This window comes from Pyrgilauda ruficollis, unplaced genomic scaffold, assembly GCF_017590135.1.
Source record: "Pyrgilauda ruficollis isolate IOZ18807 unplaced genomic scaffold, ASM1759013v1 scaffold1, whole genome shotgun sequence".
In the NCBI taxonomy this organism is placed as follows: domain Eukaryota; kingdom Metazoa; phylum Chordata; class Aves; order Passeriformes; family Passeridae; genus Pyrgilauda; species Pyrgilauda ruficollis.
In genome coordinates this window covers 3,449,513-3,476,876 of record NW_024508100.1, presented here as the reverse complement: position 1 = coordinate 3,476,876, position 27,364 = coordinate 3,449,513, and the positions used below count along the sequence as shown (strand labels likewise).

The following is a 27,364-nucleotide window of genomic DNA, read 5'->3' as shown; positions in this document are numbered from 1 at the left end:
CTCTCTCAGGTCACCTGCCGTGAGATATATTACAATCATATGATATTAACATTTCATATACAAAAGACACACAGCACCTTTTCACAGGCAATTAAAGAGGCATGTCTTCATGAGTTCTGAATGCTGTTGCCCACTAAGTTTCACTTTCCTTAACACTCAGGACACTGCCACAATCTCAGACTTCCTGACAAGACTTTAGAGTCGGTGATTTCTACACCACAGACACCCAGGGGGAAGTGGGCTGGGCTGGCTAAGAGCTCTCTCTACAAAGCTTGGAGGATGCATGTTCTGATAAATAAACTCTTCCATCTTTCCAACAGATAAAACCCAACTGCATATTTTTTTCTTATTAACAAAAGCTGAGCAGCTAGAAGGTGGGTTTGTTTTGTTTTGTTTTTTTTTACTCTAAGAACAACTTATGTAAGAGTAAGTCAATAAGCAGCATACAAACAGGTCAGGCTGTATGGAAAAGACAATCTATCGTGCACCCACACAGAGACAGAAAAACTGACAGAGCCAATTGAGTTACAGTTAACATTTCCTTTATTTCATATAAGAATTCCTGAACTGAATGAAGAGTGATATTTTGGCCCATACTGCTAGACTAGATAAATTCTTTAAGTATGCGGTGCCACAGTGTACACAGTACTATAATAGCAAAAAAAAGACAGCCTGGGACAAGTTTCATTTTTATTATTAGCAGGAGTTAGACGTTTCAGATAAGGATATTATGCATTTCTGAATTTGCCTGGAAAGTTAATTAAAACTATGAGAACATTTTAAAACAGTATAAAATTGCCTACAGATACTCAAGATACTTTGGTAGGGGATGCAGAATAAAAACCTACATCATGTAAACATTCAGTTAACAGATTCTCTGCACTCTGAAGCCTAAGTAACACACAAGAGGAGAATAAGTACACAAGAAACTTAATTTTCTGCAAAGAATGTGCTGTCAAAGAACAAAAGTGAAGCTTTGAACTTTTTTCCACGTGAAAACAGAACCATTGTAACAAAACTGTATGGTCTGGTGGGTGATGCAGGTCATGTAAAATGTTAGAGGCTTTAGCAGAGGTTTAGCAAGGAACAAGTCCAACTACTTGCAGTGTTCCATAAAAATGTACCCCTGACTGCTTACTGGGGAAAAAAATCATAGATATACAGAAACACAGGAAACAACTGTCTGCTAAGTCACAGGATGTAAGGTGGCATTATATATTAAGTTATCCTTAGGCAATGTTAAGAAGAGAGAATTATATTTGCAGGAAGCTTGAATGAAATGCTAGAAGCACAGTGATTTTGTTTTAACAACCTGCAAGGTCAACAGCAACTGCTTTTTCCTTAGATCAGTAGTTTATTTAAAATAACATGAATTCCCTTCTTCCTTCCTGTTCTTAGGATCAAAAAGTCAGTTATTTTCACCTTCAGTAAGAGTTTTTAGTTGCATGTTCTAGGATAACTAGACTCCAGGGGTGATAAATGGAGCTGATGTACTTTTTGAGTTGCAAGCTGTGCATGTCTCACGACTGCCTCCTCAAGCAAACACCTTACCTTTTAAGAGCTGGACATGTTTTCTCCTTTGTGTATACATGCTAATGTCCATTAAAAATGCATAAATGAAATGTCTCAAATCAGTAATGGGAAAAAAAAAAATTCCACTGTTTAATATGAAGAAAATGAGCATTAAGGCTTGCATTATTATAATTTGCATTGTTAGGCCTTGGAAACACAAGAATTTGTAGCTATAACCAGAAACTGAGCTTGTTTTGACACTGGGTGTTACAGAAGGAAGAAAGAATTCCTCTAAAGATGTGATGAAATTAAAATAAAAGCACCTCTTCAAACCTTTCCCAGGCTTCTTTAAGCTGCCATCTGCTGGCCAGCTCAGACTTGAGGGTGTGATGAACGACAGGCTGGCTAACTTAGAGCATTACATGTGCTTTATTTTGTCCTCTCTTAGAAAAAATTACAGTTTCTTTGACAAAGAATGTAAGCAGTACCTACGGTCTGCACGATACTTTGACACTTATCTGCTGTCAACAAATTCATCCAGTTTAATGAAGCCAGACAATAATCACAAAAATTGATTGAAAAGCTAAAGCAGCTATGTTTCATGCAAACACACCAAGTGTGCCAATAATCCAGCAGTAATGGTAATGTAAAATCTTTTTTATTTATTAAAAAAATACTGATTACACTCTTACTGGCACCTACTACATTATTATTGGGGGGTGGAGGGCCAAGGTAAAAAAAGAAATTAAAATACACCATCTGCATCTCTTCTCACAAATATGTGCTTTTGGATGCTTACACCAAGTCTTACATAGCCAGTAAAAAACTACTCCGAGCTTTTGCAGACTCTGAAGTGTTGAATATCTTTTTCACATCTGGCCCTACCAGTTTCTCATTAAGAATTATATTTCAACAAAGTCATATTTCATATAAGTGACTTGAGTCAAGTGCCTAGAAGTAAAATCATTTTGTTTCAAAATTAAATGCAGGTATGAAATTCATTTATTCCTGTATAAACACTTCACTGCTTCTGTCCACCCCTCTTAAAACAACTTCATAGCCCAATTTTTTGAAGGGAGTGAACCTTTAATCTCTAATATGTCATATCTATAAATCTGTTTGAACAAGTCCACACTCCCTCTCTTATTTCCCTCCCAAAGTAATTTATCAACTGAAAATTTGGCCTTGCCTGATTTTATAGTATTTCAAATAAACCCCATTTAAAAAATATCCCCTAATAACAACAAAAAGCATTCAAAATATTTTTTAAAATGTCAAATAAGATGCATCTTTCAAACAAGAAAGAACTGAACACATCTTTCCTAGAACCTGGTTGTAAAGGACAAACATTTAAGGGGTGTGTAGCTAACAACAGTTCTTGACAAATAACAGTCACATCCAGGTTCCATTCTGGAACAAACTGTTCACAAAGAGTATGGGAGAAAAAGAAAGGAGAAGAGAAAATAAAGACCAGAATCCTCATATATACACCTTGTGGAGATGTATGTGCTTGTAGAATACACAGAATTTTTCCTATACATGTTAAGAGAGCACCTAAAGCAACACTTAGAAGTATTATAGTGAACACAGAAATGTGAAAGTTAATCATTAAATCTATTTAAAGTTGAGAAGAATTACATCCTACTCAATTAGCTGTGCAAGGCTTTCACCATTACCTGACTGTGTTTATTTTTAAAAACCTTTCCCTTAATACTGGGAAAGTTTCTCTCCAGATGAATGCTCTCAGGACACACACATATTTAGCTGTTTAGACAAGTGCTAAATAAAAACACAAAAGGGGGACAAGTTTTTAAGAGCCACCCACACAATCCAGAATTTCTGTCTTTCCTTGTTTCGTAGAGAAGGTCAATATTAATTTCTGAAACACGTGCCTGACATTTTTGTTTTATTTAACAGCAAAAATATATCTAATATAGGAAACAAACTGAGCCCAATCCTTAGCTGATGACTTAGGTCAGTGTAGCTTTAACCAATCCAAGGATTTAGTCCATTAATCTACTTCCCCCTGCACCCAGTCCCCCAAAATTACTGAACAAGGTGTGTTGTCTGTTATGCTGTTGGGACTTTCATTTTAACCCTTTGAAAACAATTCACTTTCTAGTTTGTGTATCTGTGTTCTGTGAGCAGTGTATGAAGGTAATTTTTCTCAGATCTTTTACTGTTTAGCAGTAGCTGAGTAAATTAGTGCTAAGTTTTAGAATTTCCATCTCAGCCATATGTAAGATAAAACCATATCCTTTCTTACATATGAACCATTATGTTACAACCCAAAATCCTACAAAAAAGAGTCTTTTGTTAAGAAAGACTTCTGGATAATTCATTTTATAATCATAATCTCGAGAAAGAGAAGAATCTGTCTCCTAAGTGCACAATATTTAGGGATGCATATTTTGAACCAAACCCTCCCAGATTTTTCCTTAAACTAGTCTGGTTGAATAGAGAGTACCAAATAGACCATTACACAGCAAGTCCCACCAGCAAAGCCAATCCAGCAGAAGCTGGCAAGCCAAAAGATGGGAGTCTCTCAACTGAGAAAACAAAGTATTACTTTATTTGGCTGCTGCTATGGACATTATTTCCTGTGGGACCTCCTTTGCTTGTTCTATTGGGGTACAGGAGGGGGTATTTATTGAGGATTTTTAGTTAAAATGTTTTTCCAGTTACAGTTAAGATATACAGCCATTAACATGCAATCTTTTTTCCCCTACCCAAAGGTAAACTGTTTACTGAACATTGCCTAGATATTTTAACTGCATTCATTACAGCACCTCATGCATTTGTTAGGGGAGATGAAAATCTCTAGGAGAGCTGGAAGCCCTATTCCCTTGTTAGCAGGCAAGTATTTTCTCTACAGTTTTTGTAACACAGACTGGGTGAAGCTGTTTGTCTATGGATATTTTACTAAATCCTACCAACTACAGATCCAAACCCACCTGCAAAACAGCATGCATACTTCACCCTCATGCTGCCACTCTTTGGCTGATTGGTTCTAACAGTGTAGATGACTTGGGGAATGGTTTAATGGATTGTATGAATACACTTCTGGTACATACATTTCATTTATTGTATGTCAACTGAGAAGAATTACAGTTCCAAATATGCAGAGCTAAGACTATTATTAGCAAGTATCAAAAAGATACATCCTTCACTGCCTGTTTAACTCTACTGGGGTTGGAGCTATTTGCATCACAGAGAAATAGCACTAAAACAGCCTGAAAACTAATTTGAGTTAAAAGGGGCTCTGCTCAGAAGACTGTCCAGTTCTAGATCAAACAGAGGATTAGGAAATTTGCTTCGATATAAAAGCTATGGCAACATGACAATATTGAGTTACATAATGTAACTAATGTAGTACACTTACATAAAAATCTGTAGAAGAAAATACAGAACACACTGGCATTTTACTTTGCCTCTAATAGAAGGTTACAATTCTAAAACGTTGTTGGTAAATACATTAAAAACCACAATAATATCTCGACGTCCCCCAAAGAGACGTTTGTGTTACAATAAATGATTTGCAATGCACACGGTAACAGGTTTCACAGAGGCCAAAACTGTAACTTGTCTAGAGCACCAACGTTAGAGAATTCGCCTTTGATTTTTGCTTTTTTTTTTTTTTTTTAAAACAAGATTCACACCTGATAATTTCTGTAATTAAATGGCTGTGTGCAAACACCACTTTTTTTTTACCTCATTCTCAGTTAAGGAAGCTGAAGGAGATGAACTCTTGCTAAAAGCAAGAGTTGAAGATTCTGCTGCTGAAGCCCGATTTCGCTTCTTCAGAGGTTTACATGCATCAGACAGATTTTTCGTTGCTGTAAAATAATTTTGGTTTACAAAGTGAAGTTTGGAACTTTAAAATGTTATCTCCCTGAAGCCATTTAAAATACTCCTTCAGATACAGGAAGGAATTATTTAAGTACATCTTCTGGGCACCTACATAGGACTGAGCGAACATGAAGCTTCTGAAGCCATGTATTTTGGCTTGATTTTAAAAATAAAGGTTTCCATTAATCCAATACGTGCTAAGAAATGTTTTCCCAATTTTTTATAGTCTCATTTCTATTAAAATCAAAGTATCTTGTGACTTAAGACCTCTTTAAAGCAGAGGTAACAGTTATATGAGAAGGCCTGCGTGAGCTCATCACAATCTGAGTACCACTAACACTTTGCTAAGAGAAAATTTGTATACAGGAGCCAAGTACCACACATTAGCCATGGCACATCACCACTTCTACACCGTGCAGGACTTGCTGGAGCTCGCTTGTCTTTGGCAAATCACTGTAACAGAGATGCAGAGACATGCTCTGGTAGCAGTTACCTTTAACTCGAGCATCGTTAACAAGTCTGACTCTGGTGTTCTGATCCAAGGTTCTACAGAATTCCCTCTCGTGCTCCACACTGCCTCCCATCAAGCACCACGTGGAAGGACTAAAACCCCAAAGTACCTGATGACACTGATGGCCACTGCACTTGTTTTACTGGGCCAGTGCAGGGGGCAAAGGGGAGCAGCAGGGTTTGTTCCCTGCTCGCCAAGACCTCGGGGCACCAGCTTTAATCTGGTGCCATCCCACGGGGAACTTGTGAACTGCTGCTCTCGGTCAGCAGTGCACAATTCCAGCCCAGGATGGAGCTGCAGGAGGGCAGTGAAGGAACAGGGCTCCCCCCCAGCTGTGGCACAGTGCCTGCAACTGCTCGCTGAGTCAGCAGAATTTAGCCGGCTGCCTTAGACAACCTGGGCATTTTAAAAGTATTTAATTGAAAAAGTTATATTAAAACTTATTCTGACCACATTACCTGACTGGTTCTTTTGTGAAGAGGAGGTTTCTGTGACCTTAGAAGAGTTTGTTTTTGCTGTTTTGTCATTGCTTGTCTCCCTCTGTCACAAAAAAAAATATGAAAAAATAAAAAAACTCCTAATTTATGAGTGGTTGGATACAACTGGCAATTAGTTCTGGATTTATGTTATTAAAAAGAAAGTGTCTTTACAAATAGCTGAATGGTACTGTATTTAAGCTAGCCCCACTTAAGTGAATTTTAAAACTCATTTACAGCACAGGGTACACACCCATAAACAAATGAGAAGTATTAAAGAACACAGTACTTCAGCATCCCACTTATCCATCCCAAATTCAGCATATCAAAAGGGGGAGTGCTAAACACAAAACTTGTAAATTATCCTTACTACTCTTTGTACAAACTGGTCAAATTAAAACCTTTAATTATTAAAGGTAAATTGCAGAATTAGTATAGAAATTTAAGAGTAAACCCTGTGCAGAAATCTAAGTCTCAGAGAGGCTTGCTTCCAACTCCACAACTTATAGCAGTGCCATTTTTAAAATTACTATGGTTAAGATTGTTTCAGCATTTCCAAAATAAAACCACTATTTTCAAGGGAGAATGAACAGCGCCTAAATTTGCTCCAGATTGAGAATTCATGATTAAAAGTTTAGGCCAAAAACAGGGGAAGTTTTTGTCAAATCTTTGTCAAAATTAAGATATTGCTCCTTACACATGCCACTATTTTTTTCCCATTTTTATGTTAAAAATTCATTCAAATCACTAAAACTATAGCCTAGAATACTTAACCCTGTCATGCTCACCTGATTAATAAGACAACTCTTTTGAAAAGACAGCTTTACACACATTTCCAATGCTTTACATGCTTTTTCACAGCCTGCATCTGACAATCAGTTTTACCAAAGATGTGCAGGTGAACACCTGGAAGGCCAGAGAACTGATTTCCTTTGTAAAAATAAACACAGCTGGCTACAGATGTGCCATGCTGTGCTTTTACTGAGCTCTAAGCTGCCCTACCACCAATGCCACCAGAGGCCCAGGATGGGTTTGCTCAGATTACTGTTACACTTCTGGGCAGAAATGAAAGAAAAGAGGGTGTCAATAGGATGGTGCCAGACTCTTTTCTGTGGTACCCAGTGACAAGACAAGGAATAATGGCCATAAACTAAACCACACAAAGTTCCACCTCAACATGAGGAAGATTTCTTTACTTTGGGGTGGCAGAGCATTGGAACAGTTGCCCACAGAGGTCGTGGAGTCTCCATCTCCGGAGACATTCCAAACCCACCTGGACACATTCCTGTGTAACCTGCTCTAGATGACCCTGTCTTGGCAGGGGGATTGGACTGGATGATTTCCAGAGGCCCCTTCCAATCCTAAGGATTCTGTGATTCTGTGAAAATGTACAGGATAGTTCATTCTTAAATTTAAAGCACACTTTACAGAACCCCCATTTTGTTAATGTGCATTTTATATACATCAAAGCAACAACAAACAAATTAGTTTTTCAAAACTTCCATATGGCTACTTATGGCTTGGTTACTTTATGTGAAAACATTCTGATTTTAAAATAAGAATCAAGGACAGAGTATAACCCACAACTCTTGTGCAAGAAATAAAATGTCATGAAATCAAAGCTCCTCCTATCCAAAATGACTGCACCTAAAGCCTGCAGGTAAACTGGGAATAGCAGAAAGAAGGTGTATGGTTAGTGTTTGCTTTTTTGAGTCATTACATAGATATTTTTACTGTCATTCACTGAATGTTCTATTAAGCAGCAGCATATACAGCTGGAAGTGCCTTTGGATTGTGAAGGCAGGGAAAAGACTAAGAGAATTCCTAAAACAAACTGTAAACCAGATCTGACCTTTCTGTGGAGCACAACCCTGCTATATGCATTTAGTTTCCAAACCACCTAATATTTACACACATCAAACCCCTTGTAAGCAGTTCTGATAAACTGACCAGAGAGAACAACATTTTTAAAATGCACATTATAAAGTCAGTGCTATTCACAGCCATTAGTGCTATGAATATTATGGGAATCATTAATCTGATTTAGTTATTTATTTGCCTGCTGGTATATTCACATGTGTGTCACAGCACCAAAGATACCAGAACCTCTCATGCATGAACTATACTGCAATCACCTTTTATCCTGCTTCTGAGAATGTAGGCTCATTGTAGGGTACAAATGCTGGTGGGACAGGAAAGTACCTTTAGAACAGTCAAATCAAGGCCTTTTAGGAGGAATTAATTACAGCAAGTAAACTTCATTATTCCATGCACCTAGTGTATTATAGTACATTCAAATCAATTAGACAAGTTTAAAAAGGTTTGAAAAACTGCTCCTAGAAAGTCACATGAATATGCAATGACTAACTCATTCCAGCAAGAAGTGCAAAAACCAGTTTTGGCCCTTCTTTCTCCAGAGGTAACAATGTTAAGAATTATCTCTGTCCCTTGCTAATCAGCTCATTAAGTCTATCTGAAATTCTCTTTTTTTATATTAAAGTCATAGACAACAAGCTGTCTTAATATCTACAATATCAACAGAAGTAGTAAAATAACCAGCCCACCAAACAAACTGACACCTACAAATAAGACCTCCACAACTCATTAAAAAAATAAATCTACTACCTTTCCTTGTATTAGGTTGTTTCATTTGATTGCTGTACACCACTGAATTTCTGAACTTAGGTCTATGGTACTCACACTTCAGTATGATACTGCAATAAAACACCTGAACACGTGTGAGCTAAGTAAAACACAAGTAAAACCCATGAAATTCACTGTTCTACATGCATGACTAAATAAACCTGTGCCTGAGCCTCCACAAGGTTTGTGCTGTGTCTGCATACATAGTGACCTATGTAAGGAAAATTTTAATTCTCACAAGCAAGCTAACCAGAAAAGGAGCCTGAAATTTGTGTGACAAATATACTTTTACTGCAGAAATATAAATTTACTGCAGTCTCTCAACCCAAGAAAAGGGTCAGCACGGCACTCTAAAGTGTCCCACAGCCTTCCTGTTTGTGGAAAGTAGTTTTTCTGTTTTGCTTTACTTGCTTTCCTCTCTTCTGACTTTTGTTCAAAATAACTATTGGCTAAAGATATTTCTTTTATATTCTGGTAAAACTAACTCCAAATCAGGAGGAAAAAAAAAAAAAACTACAGAACGTAACAACACAGAGAGGTCACGCCTCCCTCTGCACATTCCTTTGGGAATGTTTAAGCAGCAAGTGCAACAAGTCCTACCTCCACCCTCAGAACCAAAGGAAAAAATCCCACAGTGGTAAGCTCACATGGATCTCTGAATATTGACAACAGTTTGGTATGATATATAGGTATTTCTTTTTTAGTCCTGAAAATGGAAATGCTGACAAACTTAACTACAGCAATGTGACTGGTGCTGCTATAAATGAACCCCAACAAACCAATGACATAATTACCTTCCGATTATTCTGTTTATCCATCCTGAGTCTTTTCCTAGGTGCTTCCTGAACTTCAAAATCTTCTGTAGGCTCCTTTGTCCTCTTTTTTTGGTTTCTTTTATTTCCATGTAAATTACCTTGGGATGGGGGATGGGGGAAACTCACATGAAAAATAATCTAAAACTCACTTTGAAATTATTTGAACTGATCTAGTTATTTAAGGTACTTTTCTTTCAGTCATTATTTTTTAAAATATGGTTAAACATTAACACAGTTTGATGACCTCTTAATGCTTAGGGTCTGGTTTCTGGTGCTGAAGACTAACTCTAGAACAAATCTAAATCAACTGCTTCATACTCAAGTTATTTTGCAAAGGTAAGTCTACCTATGCAAGCACTAGTTTAAGATCTGAATGTTACTGCCCAACACTTATTTCATATCATCAGACTGCATGTGATTGAGCTGTACAGCTTCTAACTCTCCTGCCACTTTGTAACAGTGTCTTTCTACTAAAATTACTTTCTAAGTCTGCTCCTTAAGCATACTTTAAGTGATGACATCTATTTACTTTAAGTGGTGACATCTATTAAGGGGCCTCTGAAAAAGACAAGATATCACCAACTGTACAGATTAATTCTCTTTCTGGTATGGCAATTCCAGACTCTAACAAGCTGATTGTATTTTACATGAGACCAAAAGATCCCTTGCCTTTATGAACCAGAATCCTATGAACAGAACCACATTGGCCATTTTAGACCACACAGTTATTTATGTATTTAGATGGTTGTTCACTGTAAAGTTCAAGCAGCTGCTAAATACAAAAGGTCAGTGAGTAATCTACATACCCCTGCCACAGGTTCCACTATTGTCTGCACCTCAAAAAGATAGATGAGGGTTTGGGAAGTGGTCTGTTTCATCAAGATGAAATGATAACATAATTAGACTCTCCAGTACTCTCTAGTTTATGAAGCTACAGAGTATTATTAGCATGAAAATTCCAAGTTCCAGGGGCACAAATATGTTAACTGGAAATAGCCCTACAGCTACAAGCATTCTATTCCAGTGGGAACAAATGTCGTAAATATTAAAAATATAGCAACTTGAAAATATGGATCATTTTCAAATTAATGCTCTTATCTAAACAATCCAGGACATATTCTATGATCCAACTGAATCTACAAAGCAGACTGAAATGGCTCCAGGAGAACCTGCTACTTACAAAAAGCCAGCAAAAGAAATCCCACAACATTCTTCCAAGTTTAAGATAAGAGGATTTGAGATGGGGAACAAGTCAACTGACATATTTTCATCTGTAGGTAACTATAAATGTACACAATATATGTACTAGAAACACCTGGTACAGGTACAATTTCAATTACATTTCTTGCAATATGACACTGAGGAAGGTGAACAAAATTCAGCACTACAGTGTTAAGATATTTAATTTGGGATCCATTAAAGTTCTAACGTCAAGGAAGACAACATCTGAGATAAAATAAAGAGATTATGATACGTGGGCGATTACATAAAAAAATACACTCAACAGCTACTTATAATGATGAGCTATTTGCACAGAATACAAATTTCAATTACTTCTGGATCTTGATCTCCTTTTAGGTGAGTCTTGAAACACTTTACGTTTGGCCTCTCCAATATTCTTCAATGATGAACCTTGAGAGATACAGAACGTGTTTTTTTTTTAAACTGATATCCAAATATTTAACACTTAAAATTTAAAGTTAAAAACTTTTCAATTTTCCACAAAATGATGTTATTTCACACACACACACAGATAGTTAACAAAACTGACTGCCATTTTTATACAAGTTTTTCCAAGTCTCACAAACTTTCAAACACTCCCTCTCATTCTTGTCATTGCCCAAAGCAGCACCTGTTGGCTTCTAATACTTCCATATAAGTCTTCTTACAGTGCTGTAAAGCTACTTAAATTTGAAAAATGATAGCTAGTTAAATTTGATAAAGTTCATGCAAATGGCAAACTATCTTCTTCCTCCTCCTTTCTCAAGTAAGCGACTCCAAACCCCCTCAAATATTTTGGAAAACAATCGAGACTGTTCATCAAAAACAAACACCAGAAAAAAGCAACAAAAATACAAGGAGAAAAAAAATAAAGTATTTGCAAACTTGCACAAAGTCCTAAAAAGTTTGAGTAGCACAATAAAATGCCAAATGGCTGAAGGGTACAGAATAAAGTCTGGAATAGTTCTTCCTGAGTTGTGATGATGTGAAGTAACCCACTTTAGGCATATATGAAGAAAAGGTGTAGCACTGATTAAATTTTTTAAACCGTTTCTAACTGTCCTATAAAAACAACATCTCAAATTTTCCTAGCAGTTAACACTTCATCTTCCCTTCCACCATCCACTTGTAACAAGCAGTGGATGCAATGGCAGCTGCTTCTGGGCAGAAGAAGAATGAGAAATCAGCAATGTCTAAACAGCAGAAGGTTTACATATAACAACTTTCCAGAACAATGAGCAAGAAATGTAGACTTCATGGGTTGCGTTTATTGTAACCATTGGCATTCCTCTGCTATTGGCACAAACACCAAGAATTAAAACTGGAAAACAGTGAAAGCTGTTTTCCCTACAGGGTCTCAAATATGTGCTTAGTTTAACGCCACTATGTATATCAAATTTAGTTAGAGTACACTAGCACAGTTTTACGTTTACCAGAGTCTTCTTCAGATTTGGGAGAGGTCACTATGGCAAACTTTGTGTTATAGCGAGCTTTCTGTTTTTCACTAAGCATGTTCCACTGCGATTCGAGCAGCTCTTCAATCTCCTCACTTGAAGCATCTGGATGTTCAGCAACCACCTATACATGCAGAAATAGGGTTGAATTAAAAAAAAGTGACCATTGGAAAGAATGGTGTACACACTTTGGAAAACTGGATACAAACAATATCTAATATTTCTGCTGTAGACAGAACTAGAATAAAACCTACTGTATCCAGTTTTGCTTTGAATAACCACTTCTCTCTCTGTCTTTAAAAAAAAAATTGACTAGGTTATTCAGAAGTATTAAGACTAATTTTGGAAGTACCTAGTTGCCTTTTACCATTCAAAAAATGGAGCAAGTAGAGTAAGTATAAACCTTGTCCTGTGGTCATTCAAAAAAAGGTGTATTGTATTCTCCATTAATGAAGTTTAAATACAGATCCACAAATGACAGGCAAGCAACACTGGAATATACCTTTGCCTAGAAAGAAATTCATCAATTCAGAGCAAAACTCATTAATCATAGAACTCAGTACACCTAACTCAGCAGAGATTTACATAAGTTAGCATCTGCTGCAACATTTTCCTGTATTGATTCATCATTTTTGTATTATGCATATGAAGACTAGGAAGGCACAAGCTGTGCATCTTTTTTAATGTTATAAGCAGGACACATAATATCCATCAACATGGAGTTTAACAGAGTTTCTAGAGGTATATTCAACAACAACAAAAAAACCATCCAGTATTAAAAAGAAAGAAAAAAAATCCTCCCAAACTCCTTTAGTATACCCCTAGTTCTACTTAAGGGAAATCAGATTTGATTGATCATACAAGTCAAAAAACTGTATGCTTGTGCAGAAATGAAACAGTACATTTAAAAACAATCCTTCTCATCTCATTACCCAGCATTCTCCAGAATCCTATCTAAATGATGCAACTGATACACCAAAAACACAGAGCAAATTAAAAACTAAGTCAAGAAAGCAAATACAGAAATTTTTCTGGTAAGGTGAAATGATTAGACCTAATTTCTTTGAATTTAGGGTCTTAAAACTACATTTCCTGTTATCAAACAGGACGTAAGTGTGACTGTTGCTTTTCCAGGTGTTAAAATAGTTTCAGTACCTTCCTCCCATTGGTCAGTGTGGAAATCCATGCTTTAATTTTTCTCCTAGTAGAGTACTAACAATTGTCTTGTTTCTATCTCGCATAATCCATCTGCATAAGGCTTGAGGAGTACAACTACCTTCGAAAGCCTCTACTCAATCTTCATTAAAATCCAACAACTGGATTCACATTATTGAAAGGGAGGAACATAAACCCACAAGATACCCCCTTCCACAAACCTCACTTCTTCAGGACATGAAATTAGCATCAATTTTCACTGTTGTCACAAATGTACAGGTCATCGTGCCCAACGAGGGCACAGAGCCATTTAATTCTCCAATAAATAACTAGTTTTATTCGGAGAAATGAGATACACATTAACATTACCTCCTGTCTCAACAAAATAAGAATAAGAATAACTTTCAGCTGACTAGCACTCCTGTGAAATGACAAGGAAAAGACACTCAGAATTCTTAATGGTGAAGGGACCCTTGCACATAAGACCTCCAAGGAAAATAAATGCTCAGCAGTCTTCTTCAAAGTCTCCATGTTAGTGAAATTATTCCTTAATTTTCCTCACAGCAGACTCAAGGCCCAAATCAATTAATGTGAACAGTGTAGCTCTCTGCCTCCCACCTGAATGATACCTTTATCTCCAGTCGGACACTTCCTTCCAATGCCTACTAGCCTTGTATTTTTCACAGGGGAAGCACACAATACAACAGTACAAAATACATCTTTACTCCTTTGTTTAACAGCACAAAGTACTTACTACAACACTACAGCCATAAAAATGCTCCAAGCTTTCAGCACCTCCCTCAGGGATGTGGGAAGTGTGTCTCTTAAATCATTAAAAACATTATCCAGCAGTTAAATAATAATAAAATCAAACCAAGATATGAATCTCACTACCACACAGAGCCAGGCTCCAAGCAAGACACAGCAGAAATGGCTCTACTTTTAAGAGAGCTTGGTATTATTAGAGGACCCACAGAGGAGTCTTCATCCATCCCTTTCACTTCCATCCCTCCCAAGACTGGGGACAGAGAGCCTCTTCTGGGTCTGTAATGTCCCTTTTTTCTCAGTTTCTACATGCAAATACTAAGAAAGCCATACACTAAACTCTCCAATGCCACCAGTACAAGCAGCTCAAAACCAGGTTTGTTTTTTAGCCAACATTATCCCTCTTGCTAAAACACCAGAACATCTACAATACAACAAAACAAACTTGGTGGAAGTCATGCAGGTTGAACCAGATAAGTCTAACAGAAGGGGACACTCCAAATCCTAGATTAGAATTTCCACCTTCCACCAATGGCATGAACCTGTCATTTTAAAAGCAACATGAAAGGCAAAAAGCATAAATATCTAAGTTGGTGTTTCCTCACTTTGCCAGTCAAATTCCAATCAAGACAAAGGGAAGACAGGTTCTTCTGATGATCAGTTAGAGGCATCTGCAGCTTTCACAACCTAGTTCTGTTCTACCCACAGAAGTGTTTCTGTACCTGTTAGAATGGATCACACATTCAGGCAGATTTGGGTTTTCATGACAGATCTTATTAAAAGGTATTCTAGGCAGAAATGGTAGGATGCCCTCTCTGTAAAAATACGTAATATTTTTAAACTAATTTCCTTCTACTTAACTTTGTGCAACATTAGCCACTATTGTCAGTGAGAATTTCAAGTTTAAGAAAGTTTTTCAATTTCCTGAAATGACACTGAAGAAAAAGTATTTCCTCAATTTCACGTATTCTAAAGGTCTTCACATTTTCCATCTATTAATTTGATAATTACAGTATAATTTGTTCCCACAGTAGGGAACAAAGCCTGATAACTGGCACAGAAAACAGAAATACCAGAGACTCAGCACATCTCTTCTCTGCAAGGTGTGTTTGGCTAAGAGTCCATAAAGCCAGCCATCTTCATCTCATTTCTGCCAGAGAAGCAATTGTACATCCCTCAGTATTGCAAAAGACTTCTTGCTACGCCAAGGAAATTCACTCTTGCAATGTCATTTACAGAAGAACTGTGAATAGAACTCATGTGTCTCCAACACGAGACAGATGATTTACCCACACAGCTTTTCATAATTAATATGTCAAAATCTGTATTTAACAGTCTGGCTACAAAACCATTTCCTTTCCAGAGCCAGGAAACTGCAATGCTCTTCTCAACTTAACCAAAGCCTCTAAAAGGTTCATGTAACACTGTGCTCATTTTAATTCTCAAAATTAGCTTAAGTTTCAATGATCTAATAAGATCCCAAGTTGAACCACAACTAACTGACTTCCATCCAACAGAATCTGCTTTCCAATATTTCTTTATGAAGTTTGCACCTATTAATTGTTTTCTAATACAAATATGCTATAATGAAGTCAACCATTCAGTAGTTAAAGCGTATGACAAAGTCAGCACTAACTTCCTGATCCTTCTGTGAACAATATGTAATAGTACAAGTACAAGAAAACATAAGATATCACACTAGCTTCAGATCATGGAACAATACTGTAAATGGAGCAAAAGGTTGTGAGGAAGAAAAATGGTAAATCCTGATTTTCAAGTAATGAGCTACACCAGCAGTAGTGTTTTACACTTTTAAGTCTTCCTAAAAAGTGCTGATAATAAGGTATTTATTTATTCTATCTTGTATTGGAGTATAAGTGCCTGAAGAGGACCTGGTTTCTGTCCCAGAAGATTGCATACACTGACAGTGATTTTTACAAGCTTTGGTAAGCAGCTTCTTTTGAAGCTCAGCAAAACATTCTGGGTAAGTAAATTAAGTTTTAAGGTGTCCAAAGATAAGGGAACACACAGAATGAACTGAGCCATGTCCTCAGAAAGAATGTAAAAGCTATCTACAAGCAGATTGCCATGAACAGCATAATCTCTGTTATATTTGCCTGAGCATATATGTATGCACATGTATTAAATTGTACACACATTGAAGACAAAATATGGCTAATACAAAGGACTACTGGTTTACATGGGAAGATACTAACACAGCTTTTGCTTGAAGTACAAAAGCAGTTATCACCATCTTGTTTATATTGCTCACTTGCATTCCCTTCTTCCTCTATTTCTGTCTAGAATAAGATTTGATGCAGGCATTCCTTGTGAAACACAAAATATTATAGATTGTGCAGTAATAACTAATTTTTGTTTACTAAAAAGTAGTTTCTTCAAGTACAGAAATGAGAAGAGGCAATCAACAATAATAACAGCTAAAAGAGACTAACCTCATCTCTGTACTTCTGACAAAAGACCAAAAACTGAGATACTGCATCGCCCTTTCTGCTTCGTGGAGTAGACGCTGGAGTTTTCTTTCTATTGAGAGGGGAGCCTATCCCTCTTTTGGATTCTGCCTGTTCAGATGACTTTTGAGGAGTAGTATTCTTATCCTCCAACTGACTGCTCTCTTGCATATCATCAGCAGCAGACAGTTTTGATGTCCTTCTCCTCCTCTTGCTAGGAATGCCAGACTCCTTCATTGATTTCAGATTTGGAGTGGTTTCTTCATGCGAGTAGGATGACTCATCCATCTCCTCCAAGGGTTCCACAGCAATGCCAACCTCCTTTGCCACTCGAGGATTCAGGTGGGGTCTGTCCCTGACATAGATGAAGGTGTACTTGGCCTTGCGCTCCTCCACTGGCATGCCCACTGCTTCACTGGCTTGCTTCACACCCATCTCCCACTGCGGCCGCAGCTTCCCTGACACCGGCTTTAGCATCTGCAACAGGAGACAGCTCTGTGAGCAATCTGCCCACTTGTGGTTTCAAAATGCTGGCATTAACATCAAACAATCCCACGAGACTAACTGTCGTGCAGGTCTGTAATTGAGAGTTCGAATGGAGCTGTATTTGTTACTACTGCACCACAGATGAATCCATGACAAAGCAGAAGGGTACTGATGTTTACTGAGTAACAAACAGTGGTAAATCACCCCATCCTTTGCATCTATAAATGACATGTAAGACTGCAAGCTCCTCTAAAACAAGCTGTCTTAAAGCTTTTTATAATACCTATTTATATCTGTTACATCTGTACATCTCTGTAATGCTAAAATACAAAGCTCCAAATCTTGCCTGATTTGGTAACCTCTTACCTTTATTTTCTCTGATTTAGTGAGGGCTTGTCTTGCACTTTCTTGGCATAATTGTTCAAACTGGTCTTTTTCTTTGAAGGGTACCAGGCTCTTCTCAAATATCCAGGCTCGCTCTGGGGCATCTCCAAAAAACTGAACGTGATATTGTCGAAAACTCTTCTTCTGTCCTGAAAATTTTAAAAAAATACGTGTATTTATAGATATAGACTCTGGTAAGCCCCTGCAGACTTGAAGTGTGTAAGCTGCCACAGTTGCCATAACAAAAGCACAGAAAAACTGGATAACCGTTCAAAAACCCACCTGAACCAGCCTGAAAGTCTCTGAGATGAGATGTGTGAAGTCTGACCCAAAATTTTGCTCAATATTTTGATTCCCAGCAAGAACATGCTTGGCTAAATTAACTTGAGATTACAATCACATGCCAGTTTTCCATGTATATTAACTTTACATGTAGGACTGGGTGTTTCTGAAAATGAATTTATCATTCAATTCTCAATGAACACTGAGAAAGTTCCACAGCTTGCAGAGCTTGTGCACTCAGCCTCCTCTCTGTCTCCTAAAGTTTATCTTCTGATATTCTTAAACAGAGACACATATTTCATCTGGTTTTAACCCTTGCAATCAAAACTTCATATTAATCAAGATTTTTCAGGAATCAAAGAAATAATTAAAGGATTTGGCTGGCAGAGGGAGAACGGAATGATAAGAGTACAATTTTACATCTAAATAAGAAACATTTTTTCTTCTACAACTAAAAATATTCCCTTTTCCCCCTAGAAAAACAAGAGGAACAGTGTCTCACTGTGGTATGATACAGGCATACAACCTTTTCCTTCCAAAGGTCTCAGCTATTCTACAGAGAAGGGGGAAGAAACTACTTTCAAAACTCATCAAAGGGTTCACAGTTAACAATGAATTTCTGAAAGGCAGAGGTAAGAGATCACACTTAAGATGTCCTCTAACACCTTGTTCATTAGAACTTATAGGTTTGCTAAGTGTTCAAACTATGGTCTTGTTTAAAAATAGAAAAGGTTTTAACCTGCACTTCTGTGTTTGCAAATTCAATCCTGCTGGATCAAATATGCTCCCTTACAGTACCTGTGGTCCCTCCAGTCACCACACCAGTCTGTCCAACACACAGACTGGACAGCAGACAAACTCAGGGAAGGATGGACACCCAGTAGGTACAAATAACAGCCAAATTCTGTGTTACAGGTGACTTCAAACTAGGTCTAGATTCCATTAGGAATTCCATTATTCATACACTGCATGTCTTCAGGCTTAGTCACCAAATAGACCTAGTGGATTGCTTTATGCTCTGTTTTTGGGGTTTCTAGAGTTAGAAAGACCTTTCTTTTCATGGTGGTTCAGCCAATAATAGGGCATTAATCTTGTTCTAAAATATGGCATCTGGAAAGGTAATATGAAATTAACCTAATTAATGGTATGGGCAAAAAATTTAATGTATACATGTAATTTTTTATAACAATTACAAACTTACACTATATATAAAAACATCTATGAGAACTACAAGAACTATAATGACTCATCTGAGATCAGACATGAGGATCCAGAGGAAGGGCAGAGGGAAAGTCTTGGGATTGTAACCATCACACATCCAATCAGTAGTCTAACATATGTTCCAGTATAGTGTAGTCAGGAACAATTCTCTTGCACTGCAATTACTTTGTGCTCATCAAGGAAATGTTTAAGTAGTGACTGCAGAGCTCTTATGACTTAATCTGTCTATTTTACCAGGATGCCCTGGCTGCATACAGAGGTGCCACAGCCTAGGTTTCCAACCTCCTGTAAAGATCTGCAGGCACTGTGCTCCTTTTGCACTGTAATGCTGGACAGCTGTAATTGCCTAATTAAGGAGATTAAGTAATAGTGCCTGCCACTGGTGAATATTCAGGTATCCTCTGAGAGTTGAATTTGTACCAATGCTTCTGGATAAAATAATGGCAATCATTAATGGCTGTTACATAGGGAAACTTAATTTTTGGCCTGCAGAATCCTGAAGCAACTAATTGTTGGCAGTTTGGGAGAGTGTGCTGGGAACCCACCACTTCCCTGGTGCTTCTCTGTATCTGAGCATCTGTGCTTGACCACAGCCAGAGACAGTGAGATGGAGTTTTAGCCAGACTCAGTACAGATTTTCTTATACAAAAATGTACTTCCCACAAGTTGAAAGTTATTAATTTTCATGAAGCTTAATCAGCTAGAATGATCAAATCAAGTAGCAACATCCAGAAATTCAGAGCACTTATAAACACTTGATCCTAAGCCTAGAAATGAGAAACACAGAGACACAGCTCAGTGTTTCTACAGCTCCCTGATAAAAGACCTCTTCTTTTTGCAAGAAGAGACTTTTGATGGTACCTAAATAATAAAGAGTAGGTGGAAGGTAAGACTGAAAATACCTACTGATAGAAATACATACATCAGAGTGCATTTAGCAGTCAGGATGGCTGCTCAGACTCTGACTAAACTCCTCAAGGAAAAGGCAGGCCCAAACCCACTCCAGAGCAAATATGAGAAACCACCATCATTCCCATTACTTCAAAGAGAGGGAAATGAACATTACAAAGTACATGGGCCCTTCTTTCTGTTCGTGCTCCACAGGCTGCATTCAGACATTTGGTACTGGGTTTTCATGGGTCTGTTTCTATATTTTCTGATAAAGATGCACCACGAAGATTCTGGATAATGAACATAAACCTTGCTCCTTTCAAGGAACAGAGCAATTGTTAGGAACAAATACACAGCTCTACTACTCCCAAAATCCATCTCTTCATGTCATAATAGACCTAATAATCCAAAGACTAAAAATGACAGGGACTGCCTGATCCAAACTCTGAAAGACTGCTACAAGGAAAATTTGTCTGAGGAGTCTATAAAAACCATTCTAACAACTGTATTATGAATGCTTGAAAAGGTTCTCAAGAAGCCATTTATTTTACCACTGATTTTGAATCTAGCTATAATCCTGGAGATATTAATTCAATTTGTTCTTAAGAACCTCCTATGAATGAGATCAGACCATTTCTCTGGGCAATCCACCCCAATGCTTCACTGCTTTCAGCCCTTCCAACTCTTTCTTAATGTGTAGTTTAAATATGTGATGCTACTAAAGCCTCAAAAGTTTCAGGTATCAGAAAAGAGAACAAAAGTGCAAATGAGATTAAGAAATTGTAGAGATTCATACCTAAAAATTTCATTAACACTTAGTAGTTCCTGCATTTGAAATCAACCAATATTGTCTGTAGATATCAGTACTGACTCCATGAATCAGAGAAAATTTAGCTGCCTGAATTATGGCAGCTTCTAGTAAATCACAATAATCAGGAATATTTAATTCCCATCAGTTTAAATCAAATTTTTAGCCTGTATCAATTTACCAAGCATTTCCACAGAAACAATGAAAAACACTGTTAGGTTTGGGGATTTTTCTTTTTTTAAGAAGACTCCACGCAGTTTGACAGCTTACAACTTTGCTATCTTTCAGAGAACACTTGAGTTAAAAGACACACTGCTATATGCTCAAGAACAGCATTTACATGATTTTAACATTCCTGCTAACAAGTTGCTGATCAACTGCACAGATGAAGAACAGAATTTTTCCAAAGCAATCATTTTGTACACCTGAAGAAATCTGAATGACATACCTTTTAGTTTAGTGTAGGCATGGAGAACAGGATCAGCAGAAACCATACATGGCCACCATGGGAAACCAGACACTTTTGACCACACTAGATCTCCTATATTGTACTTCAACAGATGGACTTTTTCCTCTTTGATGGTACTTTGAGTTTGATCTCTCTTAGAAGGACCCTTAAAAAGAAAAAAAGAAAAGCCAAACTGATCATCATCTTTTTTTTTAGATATGCACCAGTGGTAATAGAATGAGGAAAATAAGAAATAGTTCATAAGAATAATGTGCTGTCATGTTTGCTAGTAAACAGTAACTGCATTTCATGTGTAATGAAAACTTCAAACCTTAAGCCATACTTTTTGTTCTGTAACAGTGAAAAAAATCCACATTCCAGTTACGGTTTTCTTTTTAATTAGAAATATTGGCAAGTAAGCTGTGGTTTGCCTTTATCTTTTCAAATAACTTCTGAGAGACCATCAGGAAGGCTTAATTTGATTTCAAATACATTACCTGAGCACTGGATGTAAATGTGGAAAAATCAACCTCCCTCTGTATTGAATATTATTAATCAAGTTAAGTGCTATACACACAAATGTAATATTAGATTAAAAAAAAAACTCAAAAAACCAAAACCAAACAAAACCCCCAGACTAGAACAGACTGAAATACTGTCTTTACATCTGAATAGCAACTACAAAAATAACCAGTTTTAAAACCCCAAGCCCTCCATCTTTCAGCTGTTTTTTCACATACTGGGAACTTGTAACATGAACCATTCCCCACATACTTTTGTGAGATTTTCTTCTGTTCCAGTTCTAACAGGAAAAGTTTGTGACTGCTCCATCGATGGTGTAAAGCTATTTTAGCTATTGGAAAACAATTACAGAACTATTTCCACTTCAAGGGATAGGTTTAGCTACAAGGGTGCTTCATGTTCCCCTATGATAGACACATTTTTACTACATCATAACAAAGTTCAGCAACACAGACGTCTCTTCACCAACTAAAACCATTTCACAGAGTTAGCTGCATTTTGTCTTTGGCTTCATCTGTTCTATATGATATAAACAGAGTGCACCTTTATCTAGGTAAGCACTAACTCTGTAAAAAAGCACAGAAGGTATCTCATTATAGACCTATCACATATTTTACAATACCACATGTTTTGAATTTCCCTTTTAATTTTCTAGTACTAAATTTATATGCAACATTTATCATTCATCTTGTATAATACCAGCTCATCATTCAGAAGGCAGTTAAAATTAATTAAAAGTGGCAAGAGGAAAGAAAGAAGACAGTTAAGAAAGCAGAAATCTAGAATTTAGAAACAAGTACTTGAAGCGTTTATGCTCAATCAGAGTAGGTCACTTCACCTTGTACATATTTTCAAATCCAGAAAATACTCTCATAAATAATTACACGTATTATATTCCAAACACAAAAAACCAAAATCTCTGATGTGCTGCAACTGCATAAAAATTTATTTGCAACTCAAACACAGAGAGGTACATCCAGTCAAAACCCCTAAAACTCAACGTACTCAGAAATCCATTTCTCAAAGCTTTTAAATCTCTGCTTGGTAAACATACATGAAGCTATGTCCTCTGATTTCTAGGGACAATTACTCATGCAGTGATTCAGCTTTTCTGATTAATTCAGACTTGGTTCATGTGACCCAGCTACGTTCCCATGTCTCACGGTTTTTGGGTCTCTGAGGATTCTCTAAGAGTGTCAGAAAACCCCTCCTGCGAGCATGCCTCAAGCCCAGCACTCTCAACAGACCTAAAAGGTTCCAAGCAGATGTGAAAAATCAAGTGCTCTTTCTAGCAGTTAAACATGATGTGAAAAGTTATGCTTAAAAGCAAAAAAATTAAGAAGTCCATATGTCAGGGGCAGGTCTGGAAAAACATTAATCCTAACACAACAAACCAACTTCAGCATTTCAGATGAAGAGGTAGGATGGAATTTTTTCAAAATGAATCAACTTTTCAGAAATGTGAAAGTTACTCAGGAGTCTGAAACTCATTTTTAATTTATGACTCCCTGTATTCTTCAGAAAGTGCAACTAAGCTACAAAGATTTATGACTCTAGTCTGAGAGGGAGCTGGCTGGAATAATGAAAAGGCTCTAGCAGTGCTTCTAACTGCAGCATAATATAAAAGGGGTGGCAGTACAGGGGTGAATACCACATTCCAATGTGTCTACAAGCACTTCACAAAATTTTAGAAATGCCCAGAATTCTTTTACTATACTGGATCATGATAAAAAAATTGAAAATGACAGGCTCTGACAAAACCTGCAAGGTTTATTTGTGGTGGGCTTGATGTATTTATGTTTTTTTTTCTATTGATAAAACATTCATACTTTAAAAGAATGGCAAAATACAGCACAGCATTCGATATCCATGGAGCTCTCATATGAGATTTTTAAGAAGTCTACAGAAAACATCACCACTTGCTCACTTCCATTTCACTTCCTCACACCATTCTGGTTTAGTTTGATTTCTCATTCTGGGAATTGCTCTGATGTATTCCACAGGTATCTCAAGAGTAAACAATGAGGTGCAATTCCTGGCATGCACTTTGGACATGCAGCTGTAGGACACCAACAGTTTATTCAATACTCCCTCTCAAAAAGATTTTTGCAAACCAAATGCAGACACATGTATAGATTTTACTTCAGTATCCAGGTAGGTCTATTTTAATTATTAATGTGATGGGGAAAGACATAATTTCTAAACAAATTTGCCACTCAATCCCCTCAGGGTATCTCTCTTCTCATACATTGAGGACTGAAGCTCCTTTATAAGACACTTGTATTCTCTGCATTTTTAAAGAATAGGAGATCACTGTCAAGTTACAAAGAAAAGTAATTCGGCTTGCAGTTTCTTTTTCCTCCCAAAGGAAACAGAAATTGTTGTTTAGGGAAGTCTGAACTCATAACAATATGTGGTCAGACAGCACAGGGCATCTGAGTGCACCCATGAAGATGGAGAAGCAGGACTAGAAGCACTAGAAGTCCTGTGGGCTGTGTGAATGCAGGGAAGAAGAATGCAGGGAACATCTCCTGCCAGCCTGACCAATTCTTCCTGTGATGATACTTAAGCAAACAAATTAAGATGGGAAACTCCTGGTTTAGAACACAACTGTAAAGAAAGGGAAGATCTCACAAAATCAAACTATTTTAAAATGCCTTCCCCTGAAATTCTGGCTCCTTTGTGTCTTTTTCATTACTTCTTTTTTCTTGAAATTGTTCTCACTTGTAATTAGATCTCCTAGCCATTAATGTCAACAGGCTTCCTGTGCTGCAGAGGAGCACAGAACCCTCTCTGGTTCTGTCCCTGCTAAGTAAGTCTGGAGTGCCCTGCATATGCCCCATCCCATTACCTTTAACTGCAGCTTTGCCAGAATTAAAATCATTTAATTGCAGAACTTACTTCACCTCTCCATCCTTAATTATAGGCAAGCTCTGCAGCCTGAGGAATTCCCCAACTTTAAACCAGTTACACTAAACATAAGAAGGAAACAGCTTGGGATCAGAGTACTTTTCTACTTTAAGGAATTTGAGGATTTTGCTCCCCTTTCAAACACGAGACTGCAGAGAATTTACAAAGATGGGCAGTGCTGAGGTGGAGGTGATGACTCCCACAAAGACTAATCCTAACACTGGCTACACAAACCATTCCACAGGCTTGGCACCACTCAGGACGGCAGGCACTGAAATTCCTGACTTTCTGGAGTAATGAAACAACTGCTTGGAAAGGCAGCTAGATGGATTTCAAGTTTATTTTGTCCAGGAGGATGTGGAATGTGAAAATTGAGTAATTCCTTTAAAGCAACTGAGTTTTCCCTTTAGAAATTATGACTAGAGGAGAAGCACCATCCTCAAAAACTCACGTGGGTCAGCAGCTGCAATAGGCTGAGAAGGACTGAAAAATAAAACAAAAAGTTAACATGCCTTTCCTCTTTCCTTAACATATGACAGATTTGTTTGTCATTCCCTCAGCACTTTCACAGGCAATGAGTGACAGGCAGATTGACAAGAATTCACAACACTGCTGTCAGCATTCTACCAGCCCAAAGAAGTAGCTTGGCCATAGAAAACACTAGTTTTTAATTAACTTTATCTACATTTGCTCAAAAAAATCCAATCAACTTCCATTTAGTTCTAACCTGCCTGAATATGATGAGACAAAAACACACCATGAATAATAGGTCATTTCAAAGCTTAAAAGCATCTTAAAATGATGAAAACCAAACTCATTTAAAGACAGCATATTTACTGCATGGAGAGCTTTAGGTTTGTTTGTAGACTCTGCTAGGACAACACCATGATGAGTGTTTAGTAAACAAGGGAGGAAGGTAATTTTTTTAAAAACACCTAGAAGGCTTATTAGGTGGTGTCAGACTGAGATTACTTTATCCCTTTTAAAAGTACTCAGTCGTGTTTTGTGTGTACTTCAGCTATTTTGTGTGTATATACTCATGTGCACACATATGCAAGGAATTACAACCCTTCAAAATTATTGCAAATTACCTTGAGCATCAAAGAACTACTATTTCACTATATAAACCTGAAAAGCTACAGAAATCATATAAAAAAATATTCCTCTGCTAATTGTCACAAAGGGATTACAAAGAACAATGCTGAGAAGTTCTCAACTCTTCACAACATCATAAGAATTTAATATTGGACAAAAAAAGTACAAACCATTAAGACAAGTGAAGACAGTAAATGTTCTTTTCTGTGTAATGTAACTAGGAAGTACATATTGAACAGCTTAAGCTGCAGATATCTGGTATTTCCGTTTTCATTTTCAATTCAGTTTCACTCTGCAGCAAAGAAGTTCCACTTTCACTATAGCAGAAGGGCCTGCTGCAAACACAGACTGCTGGAGGTCCAGCTGCAGGCCAGGATCAAAACAAAGCTCCTCACATTACAAAGAAACCAAACCAAAATAATCAAGCCCCCTAAACTGAATAGATACAATTAAAATGTATTTTGAATTGAAGTTAGAATACACAAACTCACTCAAACCTATTTTTTTCCCTACGGAAAAAGATATGATTTATTATGGAAAAAGCTAAGATTGGTTGCTGACCAAATCCACATTATTTTTCTCTTCCTACTATCTACTTGTGCTGTGCTTTGTCAGCTAAAACTCCTATTGATTCTCATGGACCTGTGTAATGAAAATAAAAGTGAAAATATTTTGTTTTGTCTTCCCTGTCTATCAGCACAGATAGAGAACTAAGGAAATGGTAGAGAAAAAACTTCATTCCTTTCAGAGGTTCAGGAGAGGTGGTTGGTGTGTCTGGAGAAGGGAGCAACAGAACAGAAAATACTATTTTTGTAATATTTTACTGCTTGCATTCCCCAATGACTAAGGACATTATAATCCAAAACAACCAAAAACCCAAAGTAACAGGACAGCAACCCCTGTTGCTGTCCTTCCTTCCTCAAAAAAAAAACACCATAACAAATGTTATGTTCTTAATAACAAATATTTATGTTCTTAGAAAAACTCTTGTTTTGTGAAAAATTCAGGAATTTCATGTGCCAAAAGACAAATCCACATTCAGTCTTCAGCCCAAGGCAGCCAGGGATGCAGGAACTGTCCCCAAGAGTGATGCCCTGTCATCCCACAGAGAAATGGCCGCTTCTCACTCTGTGACTGGTGACAAAAATCTCATTAACTCAAACCACTTCAAACCCCAAAACTACAACTACAGCTGATCAAAAGCAATGCAAACTCCTCTCTATGTACTATTGCTTCAAATAAAAAAATGTTGCAACTTAAGTCTCATTCTATGTGCTCATTCTATGGGATTCTGCCTATAAAAAGGATACTGCCTATACAGTATCCTCACAACCCTCACTAAGTGGTTTAAATTTTTTTAAAAAATATTATAATTCACACATTATAGTGAATCTGTTTATCCCCAAAGGGCCTGAAAGGCCCTATGTTTATTCAAGTATCTCCCACAT

General features: G+C 37.3%; 1 protein-coding gene across 1 annotated transcript in view; it reads right to left on the bottom strand.

Annotated features, from left to right (window-relative positions):
• The window catches only part of NSD2 (nuclear receptor binding SET domain protein 2), a 73,212-nt gene that overhangs the window by 21,758 nt on the left and 24,090 nt on the right, over positions 1-27,364 (bottom strand). The window contains exons 3-11 of the mRNA XM_041477507.1: positions 21,390-21,555; positions 17,722-17,888; positions 16,855-17,346; positions 12,461-12,605; positions 11,361-11,438; positions 9,786-9,904; positions 7,622-7,726; positions 6,331-6,412; positions 5,224-5,348 (exon numbers count right to left, since the gene is read on the bottom strand). Of these exons, the coding sequence (XP_041333441.1) occupies positions 5,224-5,348; positions 6,331-6,412; positions 7,622-7,726; positions 9,786-9,904; positions 11,361-11,438; positions 12,461-12,605; positions 16,855-17,346; positions 17,722-17,888; positions 21,390-21,555 (1,479 nt within the window). The remainder of the gene's footprint in view (positions 1-5,223; positions 5,349-6,330; positions 6,413-7,621; positions 7,727-9,785; positions 9,905-11,360; positions 11,439-12,460; positions 12,606-16,854; positions 17,347-17,721; positions 17,889-21,389; positions 21,556-27,364) is intronic.